At 47.6% G+C, this 14,685-nt stretch overlaps 2 protein-coding genes across 4 annotated transcripts in view; one reads left to right on the forward strand and one right to left on the reverse strand.

The window, feature by feature from the left end:
• CCDC63 (coiled-coil domain containing 63) overlaps positions 1 to 13,382 on the reverse strand; it is a 31,407-nt gene extending 18,025 nt beyond the window's left edge. The window contains exons 1-4 of the mRNA XM_081802254.1: positions 13,186 to 13,382; positions 10,358 to 10,547; positions 4,194 to 4,313; positions 617 to 798 (exon numbers count right to left, since the gene is read on the reverse strand). Of these exons, the coding sequence (XP_081658380.1) occupies positions 617 to 798; positions 4,194 to 4,313; positions 10,358 to 10,547; positions 13,186 to 13,244 (551 nt within the window). The 5' untranslated portion in view covers positions 13,245 to 13,382. The remainder of the gene's footprint in view (positions 1 to 616; positions 799 to 4,193; positions 4,314 to 10,357; positions 10,548 to 13,185) is intronic.
• The window catches only part of HVCN1 (hydrogen voltage gated channel 1), a 542,590-nt gene that overhangs the window by 370,541 nt on the left and 157,364 nt on the right, over positions 1 to 14,685 (forward strand). The window lies entirely within an intron of this gene.

Raw genomic sequence — 14,685 nt, forward strand, 5'->3', positions numbered from 1 at the left:
CACCACCATCATCACCTCCACCACCACCATGACCACCATCACCACCACCACCTCATCATTATCAGCACTTGTCAATTACTGTGGCCCAGCCAGTCCTTACATACATATACTATTTAATCCTCACTAACCCCCAAAGCGGTCCTATAATAATAGAGTAGTGATGGAGCCAGGATTCAAACCCCAATCTCTTCAACTCCAAAACCTATGCTCTTCACAGCCCAACTATATGCCTCTTGCCCCTACGAGTATGAGGCCAGGAGATAACCCAGACTGAGAGACCCCAGGAACAGAGGCAGGGGCACCCAGAGGAGACGGCACAGCAGAGCGGTTTGAATCTCAGCCCTACCACATCCACCGTTTACCTAGCTCTCAGGTTGAGTATTTCAGCAGCTCTAAGCCTTCGTATCCTGGTCTGTAATAAAATAGGGATATAACCCCTGGGGCAGTTGTGAGGGTTGAAATAATACTCAGAGCACCTAGCATCATGCTGGGCACACAGTCAGTGCTCAGAGTGATGATGATGATTTAAGATCCCTCTAGACATAAGCCCAGGGGCAGAGGTGCTCAGCAGGGGGCCAAGAGACGTCTCTGCCCCTAGGGTCTCCGCCCAGCCCACCTCTGCTCATAGGCCTGGGCAGACTGCTCGATGGCCACATTCATGGTTTTCTTCTGCATCAACAAGCGGCGCTGGAGCTGTTGGTACACATTGTCGTAAGCAGCCTTCTCGTACCGCAGGTCCTCAATCTCCTTCCGGAGCTTAGCATTGGTGGTCAGCATCTTGTCGAAGTGCACGGTGACCTGTGGGCAGGGCTATGCTTCAAAACTGAGCTCACTCCTGGGGCACGAGATAGGCTTCCAGAAGGCAGCCAGAAGGTGGGAAGGTCCCTCCCACCTCTGGCCGCAGGTCCACAGCACAGCGGCTGAGGCGCTGGGTGAGAGGCTTGAGTTGGCCACCAAAAGCTAAGTGGTCTTGTGCAAGGTTCCTTCCCCGCCAGCCCCTGGATTTTAAATGTCTCAAGCTCTTTTATACCTAACTGTCGGTTTTTAGCAATGGCAGGGGAGAGAGGAAAAGGTAAATGACACCATAAGGAAACAATCAGGCAAATCCAGAAGGTAGAACTTTCTGTATCACAGCTGACCCAGACTCTTCAACAGGTTGATGGCCGGGAAAAGTTGTAGAGCACTGTTCTGGGGCTGGATGATTCTTCGTGGTGGGGAGTTATCCTGTGCTTTGGGGTGTTAAAGAAGCAATCCCTGCTTTCTACCTACTGAATGCCAGCAGCACAGCCCCCGACCCAGCTGTGACAACCAAAAATGTCTCTTTTTGGAGACAATGTCCCTTTGGGGGCAAAATCATCTCTGCTTGAGAACCACTGCTGTCGACTAAAGAAATTTAAGAGACCTAACAATCAGGTAGAAACTTGACTGGCTCCAACTTTAAAAAGACACTTTGGGGCCAGCCAGAGAAATTTTAATGTGGGCAATATTAAGGAAATAGTATTAATTTTGTAAGGTGTGGTATGATTTGGTGGCTATGAAAGAAAATGTTTGATTTTTAGAGATGCAAATAGAATTTAGGGGTGAAATAGCAAGATGTCTGTAATTTACCTTAAAATACTTCAGGGGAAAGAAGGGTGAAACAAATATAGTAAAATGTTACCAATTATTAAATCTAAGTGATAGGTATGTGGGTGTTCATTATTTTATTCCCTCCATCTTTCTGCACATCTTAATAAATTTACCTTAATAAAAAAAGTTTTTTATGCAAAGTGCTCCCATAGACACTGAAAAGAAACAATGACAGAAAATATTCCCAATGGATATAAAGTAGATTTGATCAGAGGTTTTTAAAGCATGTTCTGAGAAACTTTAGGTTTCTGCAAGGCTGAGAAGGGGGAAGGCAAGGGAAACCACCAGGATGCAAAATTTAAGAAGGTACTCACTCTCCCAGAGTCAACTCTGCCTTTCCATGAGCCTAAGAGTGAGTGCCTCCTTAAATTTTGCATCCTGGGCTCTTTACGGGCCTCACCCTAGTCCTGGCCCTGGGTTCCTCTGTAGGATGTGTCAGTGGCCACCACACAAGGGAAGGGAATCCAGGAACAGAATCATTCTTATTCTTTCTGTATCTTCCACTTACCCTTAAGAAGATATTGGTTATCAGTCATTCGCTCTTTAGTGTGAATTTTACTCCAGGACTGTAGACATGCTACCCATCCTCTAATTGTGGGATAAAAATGGGAGGACTTTCAGGCCTCACTGAGTAAGTGGAGGAGGCTTTAGGGTCATGGGGTATTCTGGGACCCTGAAATAACCTTTAAAGATGGTTACCTAATCTACTAAAAGGCACAGGCCAGACCTGGTCAGGGAAAAGGGGACCCGTTTGAGAAGTAAAGGAGCAGCACTCCTCTCAGAAATGAAAGAGGGGACATTACTATAGACCTTACAGAAATAAAAAGAATTATAAGGCAATGTACTAAGAACAACTGTAAAACAACAAATTAGGATAACTTAGATGAAATGGACAAATTCCTAGAAAGAAACCAACTACTTAATTGACTCAGGAAGAAATAGAAACTCTGAATAGATCTATTATAAAAAAGCAGACCTCTATAGACAAGTCATCATTAAATCATGCATGCGTTCATTCATTCATTCATTCATTCATTCAATCAACAGATGTTTGCCGAGTACCTACTCCAAGCCTCACACTGTGCTCGGCATTAATGTTTCTTAACCAAGGGAGCTTCGGTTTCACTGGGGTTGTTAATAGTGCAGATGCCTGGGTCTAAGCCTTACAGGTTCTGATTCAAAACCAGTGAATCAAGAGAATTACAGATTCTGACTCAAAACCAGGAATCTGCATTTTAACACACATCCTAGACCTTCTGAGGCATGGGTGCAAATCACTGTGCATGGATATTAAGGACACTGCCCTGCCTTCAGTCCACTTCCAGGTTACTGGGGAAACAGAGATCAGATCCAATTAACTTCAACCATCCCTGGTTAAAGCCTGGGGGTCAGAGTTTGGGGGAAGCTAAGAGCTTTGTATAGTGAGGCACTGACAGGCTTCCCTCCAAATCAATTCACTTGCCCTCTCTCCTGGCTTATGTTGTGGGAACTGTAATTTCACAAGTCAGACTGGAATGTGTTTGTACGTGCTCAGCATTCTTTCTTCCTTTCTTTTTGCTTTTTACCACTTCTTCTCAGCTCTCAGTCCGCATTGTTGGATAGGGCTGTCCTCTCTTGACTTGGGGGAGGGGGGAGTAATCCAAGGGTAGTCATGTGACTCAAGTCCATGTATTCCATTCTTCTGAGCACAGTGATTGGTTGAGGGATGGGCACTTGTCCCAAGATGGCCCAATGGGAACCCTCCCTGGGACTTGTGATTGAACTCTTAGAAAAGAGATAGTCCTTTTCTGCTGGTGTTTGTTCACACTGGGGGCAGCCCAAGAATGAAGCCATTTCCACCCAAAGGAGAGGTGGACAGAGAAAGTATCCTCAAGACATGTTTGGAGCACCTGGATCCAGCTATGCCTGAAGGCCCCACTTTTGCCCCTGAATTTTCCAGTTCTATGGCCAACCCATTCTCTTTTTTGTGTAAGTCAGTTTGTAATTTAGAGAATCCTCCTTAATGCAAAAGGTCACTATAAATTGAAAGTGATTAGGAAACACCACTTTTCTCTTTATCAAGTTATGCATGTCTATGCTGAATATTTCCTAGAGACAATATCAACAACAACCAAAAAGTACTAGGTCTAATAGAGGCGTGAGCAGATTGCAATGGGGGAAGAAGGTCTCACTAATTCTGCTTGCTGAAGGGTGATATTTGAGCTGCTTCTTAAAAATGAGCAAGAGTTTTTAAGTCAAGGCACTAAAAATAGGCATCCCAGGAGGGGTGGGGGATTGGAATAGAGGGGGTGGGGGCAAGAGCATGGTGCATAAAGTGCAGAGAGCAAGAAGGAGAAAGGCACCTTGGGTAACAATGGGCCAAGTGGGCGGAACAGAGTGGGTGGAGCAGGGTGGGTGGTAAGTCTAAAAGGCTGCCTGGCTTGTGTGAACACCACTGGTTCACCTTCTCCTGAGTCAACGAACAAGATGGGTAGGTTCTGCTAAAGGCTTCATAGACATCATTCTCTACTCTGAGCAAGAGAAGGCAGAGCTGTTTGCAAAGCTGCAGAGAACCCCTTACGTACGAGATTCAAACGGGCTTCCAGAACGTGGATCTGCTTCTGCAGTTTCCGGGGGTCATTGGCTTCCTGTATCTTTGTGAAGATCTGTTTTTGGTTTATAATTTTTTTTTCCATCTGAACAATCTGGAAAAAAAAAAAAAAGGAGAGAGAGCGAGAACCCCCAGCTGTGTTAAATTAACATCTGTATGGGTACAAATTTTACAGTTCACTAACGTAAGTGTGCTAAAATTAAACTGCAACGTTCTTTCTTTTCCTATCAATAGAATTTTAATTTCTTTCTTGAATGCATGCTCAACTCAACTTAATCTTAGCCAGTTCGGGGTAAAATGAGGCAATTTAGAGGTTTTGCTTTACCTGTGCTTGTGAATTTCACTCACCTTTTGGTCCAAGCTTCTTTTGGTTGGGTTTCACATCACCTGTAGCCAAAAGCATTCCTAACACACCATGCACTTAGGATAATTGATTCTGACTTCAAATAAGTGAAATACACTCTTGCCATGGTTGGCAGGAAAGAATTTGGGTGTTTCTTCCTACCCTGGTAGCTCCGGCCAAGTTCTCCAAACCCAAACACACCCACCATCACCTTTCCAGAGAACTCACTCTATAGTTTTTCATACAAGTACCAGTGGATCGGGTCATTTCCTCACACCGCCAACAGTGTGATAACCAACCCGCCGTATGGCTTCAGCCCACACCCAGGCAGATATCCATCCAGCTTACCTGCCCAATAGTTAGCCCCATCTAGAAGCAGCTGGCTCATGCTAAATCCTAGCAGGTTCTAGAGAAGTTTAGAGAACTATTACCTGAAGACAAGTGCCTGTGAAGACTGGTGAGTGCCAGGTCCTAATGTGTCAGAGGTACCTTATCTTCTTAGGGTTTGGGCTGAGACTGAGCTCTGAGACTTTGTTTTGGAACCCTGGTGGGTGAAGGGTGGGGGCACTGTCATTTTAAGCAATTTGATATGTCCCTGTTTGTCTGGAGGTAGTAGCTTGAATTCACAGTCTGAAGCCCAGCTCCTGTTCTGGAATGGAGAAGTTCCACATGAGGCAGGTTAAATGCTTGGTGTAATGAAATATAAAGTTTGTCAACTACATGGAGGCTGGCTTCCAGCTGGGAGCAAGGCACCCCTGTGCTGAGCTTGGGCTAATGAATTCTGGGAGCAGTCTCATCTGGGGTCCTGTGTTAGCATCCCTGAGATTTAGTTTCCTTTGTTTATCCCCAAACCTTCAGGAAGTCTAATACAGCACAGTCTCAGCTATGAGCATGGAACATTGAGAGAAAAATCTATACTAGAGTTTGCAAACTATGGCCAAGCAGGTGACATAAAAGAGTAAAGTGGACGCACTATAAGACACTACAGGATGGTAGAGAGTATAGGAAACTAGAGGACACACACCCTGCCTTAAGGGGCAGCAGCTTATATGATGCAACTACAAATTATAGAAAGTGCAACTGAACAGTGGCTTTTTAAAGATTTATTTACTTATTTTAGAGAGAGTGCATGCGTGAGTTGGGGGGAGGGGAAGAGGGAGAAAGAATCCTAAGCAGACTCCCCGCTGAGCACAGAGCCCTCTGAGGGGTTCAATCTCACAACCCTGAGATCATGACCTGAGCTGTAAGAGTCAGATGCTTAACTGGCTGAGCCACCCAGGTGCCCCATGGCTTAAACAAATTATGGTTTATCTTTCTGTCCATAAACGTTGCTGGCTTAAAGTTCAGTAACTCAGGGAAATAAATACAAGATCTCTATAATTCACCTGGCCTTTCCCTGATGGTCAAAAAATGTCTGCCACGGCACCAGCCTTCACAGTCATGTTCCAGGAAGGAAGGAAGAAGAAGCAATATGGGTAAAAGGGTGGAACCTAAATCTAGAAAGCAAAACTTTCCCAGATACCCCCAACAAACTTCCCCTTAAATTTTATTGTCCCCGCTTAGCTGCAAGGCAGGATGGGAAACATAGCTCTTTAGGAGTCTGTTAGAGAGGAAGAAGTAGAGAGTGGGTAAACAGCTCTTGTGTCACTACGACACTATTTAGGTACAGTTGCCCCGTGGAAATTCAGGCCCAATGTTGCCAGATCTTTCAGTCTTTTTTTGAAGAGAAGCCAGATATCCACTTTTTTTTCATGAAATCTCTCAATTTTTAACATGTTAACACTAATTAAAATAAATGTTAAACACTGAACAGGCCAAAGCCTTCATGTTGTCAGGCTTAATCTGTCCTGAAGATCACCAATTTGGTCTACACCCATATTTTAAGGTCTTGAAGGAACCACAGTAGACTGATGAAAGGTGGTTTAGGCAGCAAGAGATGTCAAGCAGAAGACAGAAGAGTGGTCCAGAGCCAGGTAGCTGGAAGAGGGGACAACAACCACAACTGTGGGGGACATGGTGGGTGGTTGACTGCCCCAACACCCATCCCACCCCAGAAGACTGATCCAAACCAACCGTGGTGACTTTACCCCCTCTGCCTATGATTTATTCATCAGGGATGGGCTGGACTAAACCACTTGGGGCCTCTGAATTCAGAAGGTGTGATTGCTAGAGAAGCTTCTAGAAAAAGTTTCATTTCCTAAAAAAGCGTCATAAGAATAGACAGTCTGTCTCTTCATTTCCCTTTGCCAGTGATTGGCCTAGAAGTAGATATATGCTCTAGCCCTAGCCAATGAAGGAAAACCAGCTAGAGAGATTTTGTGAAAAAGTCTCTCCCCCATAAGAGCGGATATCATGTTAAGAATCAGCCCCTCATCCCTTCTTCACAACACTGAATGGGATGATGTGAGAAGCTACACCAGCTAAACTTTGGCAGCCATCTTGAGACCATGAGGGGAGGGCCAACCAAGAGGATCAGAGAGAAAAAGACCAACCTATCATTGCAGAGCTACTAAAAAATCCCTGGGATGACCTTTTTCCAGATAGACATCTTTTTTTTTTAAAGATTTTATTTATTTATTTGACAGAGAGAGAGAGACAGTGAGAGAGGGAACACAAGCAGGGGGAGTGGGAGAGGGAGAAGCAGGCTTCCCGCCGAGCAGAGAGCCTGATGCGGGGCTCGATCCCAGGACCCTGGGATCATGACCTGAGCCGAAGGCAGACGCTTAACGACTGAGCCACCCAGGCGCCCCCCAGATAGACATCTTACTATGTGAGAAAAACAAACTTCTGTTCTTCCAGCCACTCCTAGTCAAGAATTGCTTTACCTGCAGCCCAATCTATTCTCACTGGTACATCAAGCAAAACGGCAGCTCAGATGATCAGGCATCAAGGGAACCTCTGGGTCTCACACAATCTCATAAGGCACATGAAGGCTGTGTGTGAGTGATATTAGCAGCCAGGCTTTGGATCAAGTCAAGTCAGATCCCTGTTCTACTCGGTTCTCCTCTTCTGTGTTATGGGCAGGCAGCCTCTCTAGACTGCAGCGTTTCCTTGTGCCCGCCCCTGAGTTGACCCAGAGACCTCAGGTTCCAGCTCCTTGACGAAGGAAGGTGTGTGTCAGCACTTCCTGTTGCTCCTGTGATTAAATTCAGCCTCCCATTCCCTTTGGCACCTTTGTGTCAGACGTTGTTCTTGTGACGCGGAGAGTAATTAGGCCTCTGCCTGACGGGAGACACAGCCAAGCCTGTGCCGACAGAGGAGGGCATCGCCTACGTGAGGTGCTCTCTTCAGCATAAAGGCACAGGCTTATCTGCTTTTTGAGGCCAGGCTGGGCCCGGTAAGGTCCCTGCCTCCAGTGACCTCTTGCAAGGGAGCAGCTCTGGACGTTGTGTGGTGGGCACAGCCGCAGGGGATTCTGGGACCTGCCCACCCTGCGATGGAACTGGGCAAAGAGGGTTTCTGTACAGGGCAGTGAGTGCCATATTCTTTTGAGGATCCCAAAGTAGCTGGGACGCCTGGGTGGCTCAGTCGTTAAGCGTCTGCCTTCAGCTCAGGTCATCATCCCGGGGTCCTGGGATCGAGCCCTGCATTGGGCTCCTTGCTCTGCGGGGAGTCTGCTTCTCCCTCTGCCTGCCCCTCCCCCTGCTTGTGCTCTCTCTCTCTCTGACAAATAAGTAAATAAAATCCTTTTTAAAAAGTAGCTTGCCTTTTCCTACTGTTTCTGAGGACCCACATCCCCATTTTTTTCTTCAATTTTCCACTTTCTTCACTGTTATTGCCTTTCTCATTCATTCATATATTCATTCATCAATGATTATTAAACACCTGCTCTGTGCCAGACAACTAAGGGTATGAAGGCAATCAAGACAGTATGATGGTCCCTGACCTCAACACTAGGGCTGGAAACGAGCTACGAAGCACAGTTAGTCCTGGGAAAAGGGAGAGGTAAGGTATTTTGGACACAGACAGCAGGAGCATCTGGAGAGGAAATGAAGGGACAACCATCCAGCAGAAATAGCATTTGGGCTGAGACCCGAATGATGAATAGGAGCTCCCCAGGCAGGGAAGACGGGGAAGGGCAATCCAGGCAGAGGGAACAGCAGGTGCAAAGGCCTGCAAATGAGAGACAGCACTATGGGTTCATGAAAGTGGCCAGTGTGGACTGAAAACAGAGGAGGGGGGTGCAGGAGAGAAGGTGGGAGGGGCAGGAGGGACGCAAGGCAGCAGAGCCAACAAGCCACACTGGGGAGTTTGGCCCTCATCTCAAGAACAATAGGAAATTACTGAAGGGTTTGAAGCAGAGGAAAGATGGAATGAGATTTCCAGATTCTTTCAGTCAGTAAATATTTATTGAGGACCTACTATGTGCCAGGCACTGGGATAGGCACAGGATGGGCAGAGAGGGGGACAAAACAGACATGGTCCTTGCCCTCCTGGAGGTGACAGACTATGGACAGATGACACCTGTGTTAAAGTATAATTACCACAAGGAGAGGTGCTATGAGGGAAGTGCCATGGGGTGTCATGAAAGGAGTTAAGGGAGTGTGCTGAGATCTTGTCTGCCCCCTGAGGTTCACTCTCCACTCTATTCCACCCACCCTGCTCTGGGCCCCAAGAGGCTGATCCGGAAGGATCCCATGATGACTCCCTTGCACTGGGGGCCCGTGGGTGAGAAGACAGAGGTTGGGGTATCTATGCCCCCTGGTTTGCTCTCTGTCTTCAGGTTCCAGAGTATCTGCCCTGCCCACTGCAGCTAACCCTACAGTGCGTCAATGTTCCTACTCTGTGCTCACACCCTCGTAAATACAGCCTCATAAAACTCTTCTCAAAGGTACCTTACTGAGCATACTATTTGTTTTTGGCAATTATTAATTAATGCAAGGGGGATATACTTTAAACAGGAGAAAGGGTATAGAAAAGGTCTCCCTGAGAAAGTCACATTTAGGCTGAGCCATAAAGGGCAAGAAGCAGAGATCAGGGGAACGTGAGGTAAGAACAGTTTTCACGTATTTGAAAAAAAAAAAAAAAGTCTTCTGCAGCTGGCTGAGATGAGTTGAGGAAGGAATGACATGGGATGAGGACAGAGGGGCAGGCAGGGGCTAGATCATGCAGGGCCTTTCAAGCCATGGGAAGGGATAGGACCATTAACACTGTTCAGCAAATGTCTCTAGCTCTTTGCCTTCTGGATACACGCACTTCCTAGACACTTTTGCGGATGGATAGAGTTGACTATTTGGGGGATGGGCAGTTGGGGTATATATGGATTTGGTAGACAGTTTTGAGCCTCTGGGTCATGGACAGAAGTGACGTGCCACATCCAGGCTGCAGCATTCAATTGCCAGTGTGAGACTTTCCAGAACTCTCTTTGTCTCTGTCACAACACCTGGCAATATTCAAGATGGTGGATACCCCATCAGCCTGGTCTCAGGATGAGAAGATAGAAGAGCCCACAGCCAATCCATGAGAGACAGCATGAATGGGGAAGAAACCTTTCTTGTTTTAAACCACTGAGTGGTGAGCAGGAGTGTTACTGCAGCATAATCTAACCTCTCCTGACTGGCACAGTAAGGGTTTGGGAATTTACTCTAAGTGGAGTGGGGAGGTGCTGGGGAAACACAGCGGAGGAATGGCCTGGGAGAGTAGGGGTCACAAGGTGGCAGAGTAAGCACAGTCACCTTTAGAACATGGGGTGTCAGATCTGGCCTAAGGCATCATGGGTACCCCCTCCCCCCATTCCACCCCGCCTCCTCCCCTTGCCCTGCGCTCCAGTTAACCCTCTAAGGGAAGGACCACACCTTCTCATCCAGTTCTGCCAACAGCACTTTCATTGACTTAATCAGGGCCTCATAGTCGTCCTTGGTCTGCAGCAGGAAACACAGCTCCATGTAGTTCTTCTCATTCAGATCCAAGTTCTTCGAGGACTTGATGAGACCCAAAAGCAGAGTGATCTCTTCCTGCTCTCCCTGCAGGGCCTTGATTTCCTTACTGTGGGGAAAGCGCGTGATTAACCCTGAACCGCCGAGTTTACCTTGCTCTGCCGCTCTAGGCTCCTTAGCACGGCAAGGAGACACAGAGAGGTACCACCCACCCCGGCAGGTGGCTGGGGCGGGGCCGGCGGTGGGGTTGATCCAGGTCCAGAACTCTGACCGCCTGCAACTCCACGGCTCCGCCCCCTCGCTAGGGGGCCTTTTCTCCCCAGGGAACAATTTGCAGCTGTGCCTGTCAAAACCCATTACCTAGACGGGATGGGGGCGACGGGGGCGGGGGGGCGGGTAGCGGGGGGCAGGTCCTCTCTTTTGCCAGCAGTTCACGGGCATCTGTCTGATTTTGCTGACTTTCTTTCCAGACTTTACAGCCAATTATCTCTGGTAATGAGAAGCAAGCCCATCAGGCAGGCATTTTCAATTTCGCATCAACACAGAGATGCGCAGTAACCTCCAACCTCGCCCAGTTTCTCTACGCAGGGTGCTAATGATTTATTAAATCAGCTGACAGGAGTCTCCTCTCTCTCCCTCTCCCTACTCTGGAGAGGAGAGGGGTCGGAGTGTGGACAAACAGAGCTTTTGAAAAGAAAAAAGGCTCAGGAGACGGCAACTGAACAAAGGGAAATGGCGCAGAGGCCGAGTTTCTGGCAAGGTCTGGGCACCCAGCGCCCTGGGCAGTGCAGTCTGCAGACTACATATCCTTTGGCAGCTTGGAGAAATGCAGAAGCTCAGGCCCCAACCCAGGACCTATTGAATCAGAATCTGCTTTGTGACAAGATCCTCAAGTCACGCATATGCACATTTTTTAAAAAGATTTATTTATTTGAGAGAGTGAGGGAGAGAAAGAGCACAGAGGGAGAAGGAGACTCCCTGCTGAACAGGGAGCCCAGTTTAGGGCCAGATCCCAGGACCCTGGGATCATGACCTGAGCCAAAGGCAGATGCTTAACCGACTGAGCCCCCCAGGTGCCCATGTCCAGTAGAATTTCTGTAATTATGGGAATGTTCTCTATCTACTGTCTGCTGGCATCCACCAGGCATCAAGACTATTGAGCACTTGAAATGTGGCTAGTGCAACTGAAGAACTGAATTTTTAATGTTTTTTCATCAACTACAAATGTAAATAGCCCCATGTGGGAGTGTACCCCTAATTCTAGAGCTACTTGTCTTCTAAATCTGGCAGCTGGGACCTTTCTCCCCCTCTTAAGCCACTCTTGGGAGGGGGTCTTTGTTAAGGTGGAGAGAAAAAAAGAGCACAAGAGTCCACCAGAGTTGGGAGTTCAGAGGACTCAGTAAAAGCAAAAGGAAGGTTTGTCTGTCTCATCAGCTGGGCTGGGACTGGGAGTGAGGTGCTCCCAAATTTAAGGAGGCCCTCACTCTCAGGGGGTACAGGTGCAGGACAAGCACTGAGGAAAAAGTGTCTCCTTTAATATTGCATGCTAGGCAACTCACTCAGTTCATCTCAGTCCTGGCCCCTGTTTACAGGTGTTTCGCTTGAAGAATCTGAGATCTCCACTTTTCCACCCCTCCCCTTCAGGTCCATCACAGTGAAACCAGATCAAATGGACTGGAGTAAAAGTAGGATGAAGGGTAAGATTCGAGAAAAACTGTCAGAGACCCACCAGGAAGGAGGCTTTTCCTGATGCCCACCAGGGGTAGGCTCTGAATCAGGGCTGCCACGCACAGATGTGCAGGTTGTGGACTGCACTGTCCAAGGGAGCTCTGTCTGCTTGAAAAGCAATCATTGATTTCTTGATTTACTATACTTTCCTGGGAGACACTTCATCTTGTTCGAACAAAATCCCTAGGTAATGACAGTGTTTCCAACAGATGGCAGTAAAGTGTCCTGAGAAAGGGTGCTTTTTTCTAATGCACATGAAGATCCCGTAGGGACTGTCGGAGTTAAATCCATTGAAACTCTGAACCGCCCCGCTTCCCCATCCTCTGAACTTCACATAACATCAAACAGTAAGATTTTCTTTCTAATAATGGGCAGTTTCTGCCTGTATAAACGTTATGGAGGTAGCTAAGGAATTACATTCCTTTGGAGGGAATCTAAGGATATTTGTTTATTCAACCCCAGGGAACACTTTTCTATTGTCTAAAAAAGCTATCCACATCATAATTTCTAGGACAACCAAATTTCAAATATTTGATCTTGCAGATTCCATAAGGAGGCATAGCAGGAAACATCTTTTGGGATAGCCACAGCCTGATTATTTCCCCTCCTCTGGGAACTCCCCCACCCGGGTTGCTAGAACCATGCGAGTGACACTCAAGAGCCGTTTTGTATCCTAAGGCTCAGTCCCCGCCCCCTGGCCACAGCTGACTGGACCAGGACCAGGATTAGACGCCTGACCCAAGCTAAGCCAATCAGATTCCCCCTTTCCTGGGAGTTTGGGATTGGAATTGATTCACGCACGGGGGCCTCTTGGTGTGGTGCTCCCCCTTGGAGTCCTGGTGACAGCCTGGATTCTGCGAATAAATACCCCCGGCTACTGAAGCTATCCCACCTAGGTACCCAGATTGGGTTCAGAATCGGGTCCCTGCTCAGAGGCCGCATGAGAAGGCACACCGCATGAAACCAAATCCAAAGTTTTCTCCAAGTTCACTCAGTATAAAACTCTGGCCATCGCTTACTGCTGGTTGGAGATCTTCTGCTGGGAGCGGAAGTTAAAGGACTTCCGACTTTCCACCATCTTCCTGAACTGCTGCCTCAGCTTCCGAAGCTCAGCCTCAGCCAGCTGCTCTTTGACCTTCTCCGAAAGTTCCTGGATGGTTTCGGAGCTTTTTCTCCTGTGCTTCTTTGACTGGGTGAGATGGGGAGAGGCATTGAGCAACGGGTTAGGTGACCAGAGAAGCCTACATTTCAGCTCAAGGGCAGAGGGCAGGAAGGTGTCTGGGGGCAGGGCTAGAGGTGGAAGAACAACACCCTTGGGTGATGTCAACTGCTTATCTGTTACATGGAAAACCTGCTCTGGGTTGCCAGGGTAGAGAGGAGGCTGGGCCTCATTATTGCATACTGAAAGGCGGCCTCGCTGTGTGACCTTGGCTGAATCACTTAACATTTCTGAGCCTCCAGTCTCTCATCTCTAAAATGGGTGCATATAGATTTGTTGTCAGGATTAGATGAGCTAGTATGTGCCTAGCGGCTAGCACAGTGCCTGACCCACAGTAAGCGTTCCACACACAGGAGCTAATACCTACCATCGGCATCTTGAAGGAATTGTGCTTTCGCTATGCTCAGACACCGGGGAGGTCAAAGCCAGTGAGTGCTCTTCTCTCTCTCTGCAATGTCCTGTCCACAGCGGCAAACGGAAGACAATGTGTGAGCCACCCGCTGGCAGTGTGGGGCCCAGTGGCACCTTCTCCCTTACCCCCCCCCCCCACCTTCAGTCCCTTCCTCCTCCCACCACTTTGGCGCATGTGGAGGATTCGGCAGATGGCTGACAGGGTGTGAGAAGAGCCGCCTTCTTTTTCTTCTTCTTCTTCCTCTTCCTCAAATAAATAAAATCTTAAAAAAATAATAATAAAAGATTTTATTTATTTATTTGTCTCTGTCTTTAAAAAATAATAAAAGATTTTATTTATTTGTCTCTCTGTGTCAAATAAAATCTTTTTTAAAAAATAAAAGATTTTATTTATTTGACAGAGAGAGACACAGTGAGAGAGGGAACACAAGCAGGGGGAGTGGGAGAGGGAGAAGCAGGCTTCCCGCGGAGCAGGGAGCCCGATGTGGGGCTCGATCCCAGGACCCTGGGATCACGATCTGAGCCGAAGGCAGACGCTTAACGACTGAGCCACCCAGGCGCCCCTAAATAAAATCTTTTTTAAAAAATAAAGTATTAGTTGTGTCAATCATCAGATCTCGACAAATTTCCTCCTTCTCCACTTACTAACCTTGGGCAAGTCACTTCCGTCCTCTGGGCCTCATTTCCTCCTCTGGTAAATAAGAGAAGTTCTAGAAGGCACCTCACAGGTTGGGAAGCCTTAAGGCACCTCACTGAGCCTGGCACATAGTAAGTGCTCAGTAAACAGGGGCTGGTATGATATGGTATCGTATGGGTTGTTTCATCTGGTGAAGGTCCAGGGTAATAACCGTTTATGAAGGCTTGAGGAGTGTGCAGCATTCCTCTAGCG

The sequence above is a fragment of the Leptonychotes weddellii genome, chromosome 13 (assembly GCF_054177405.1).
Source record: "Leptonychotes weddellii isolate Sample4059 chromosome 13, ASM5417740v2, whole genome shotgun sequence".
NCBI lineage: Eukaryota > Metazoa > Chordata > Mammalia > Carnivora > Phocidae > Leptonychotes > Leptonychotes weddellii.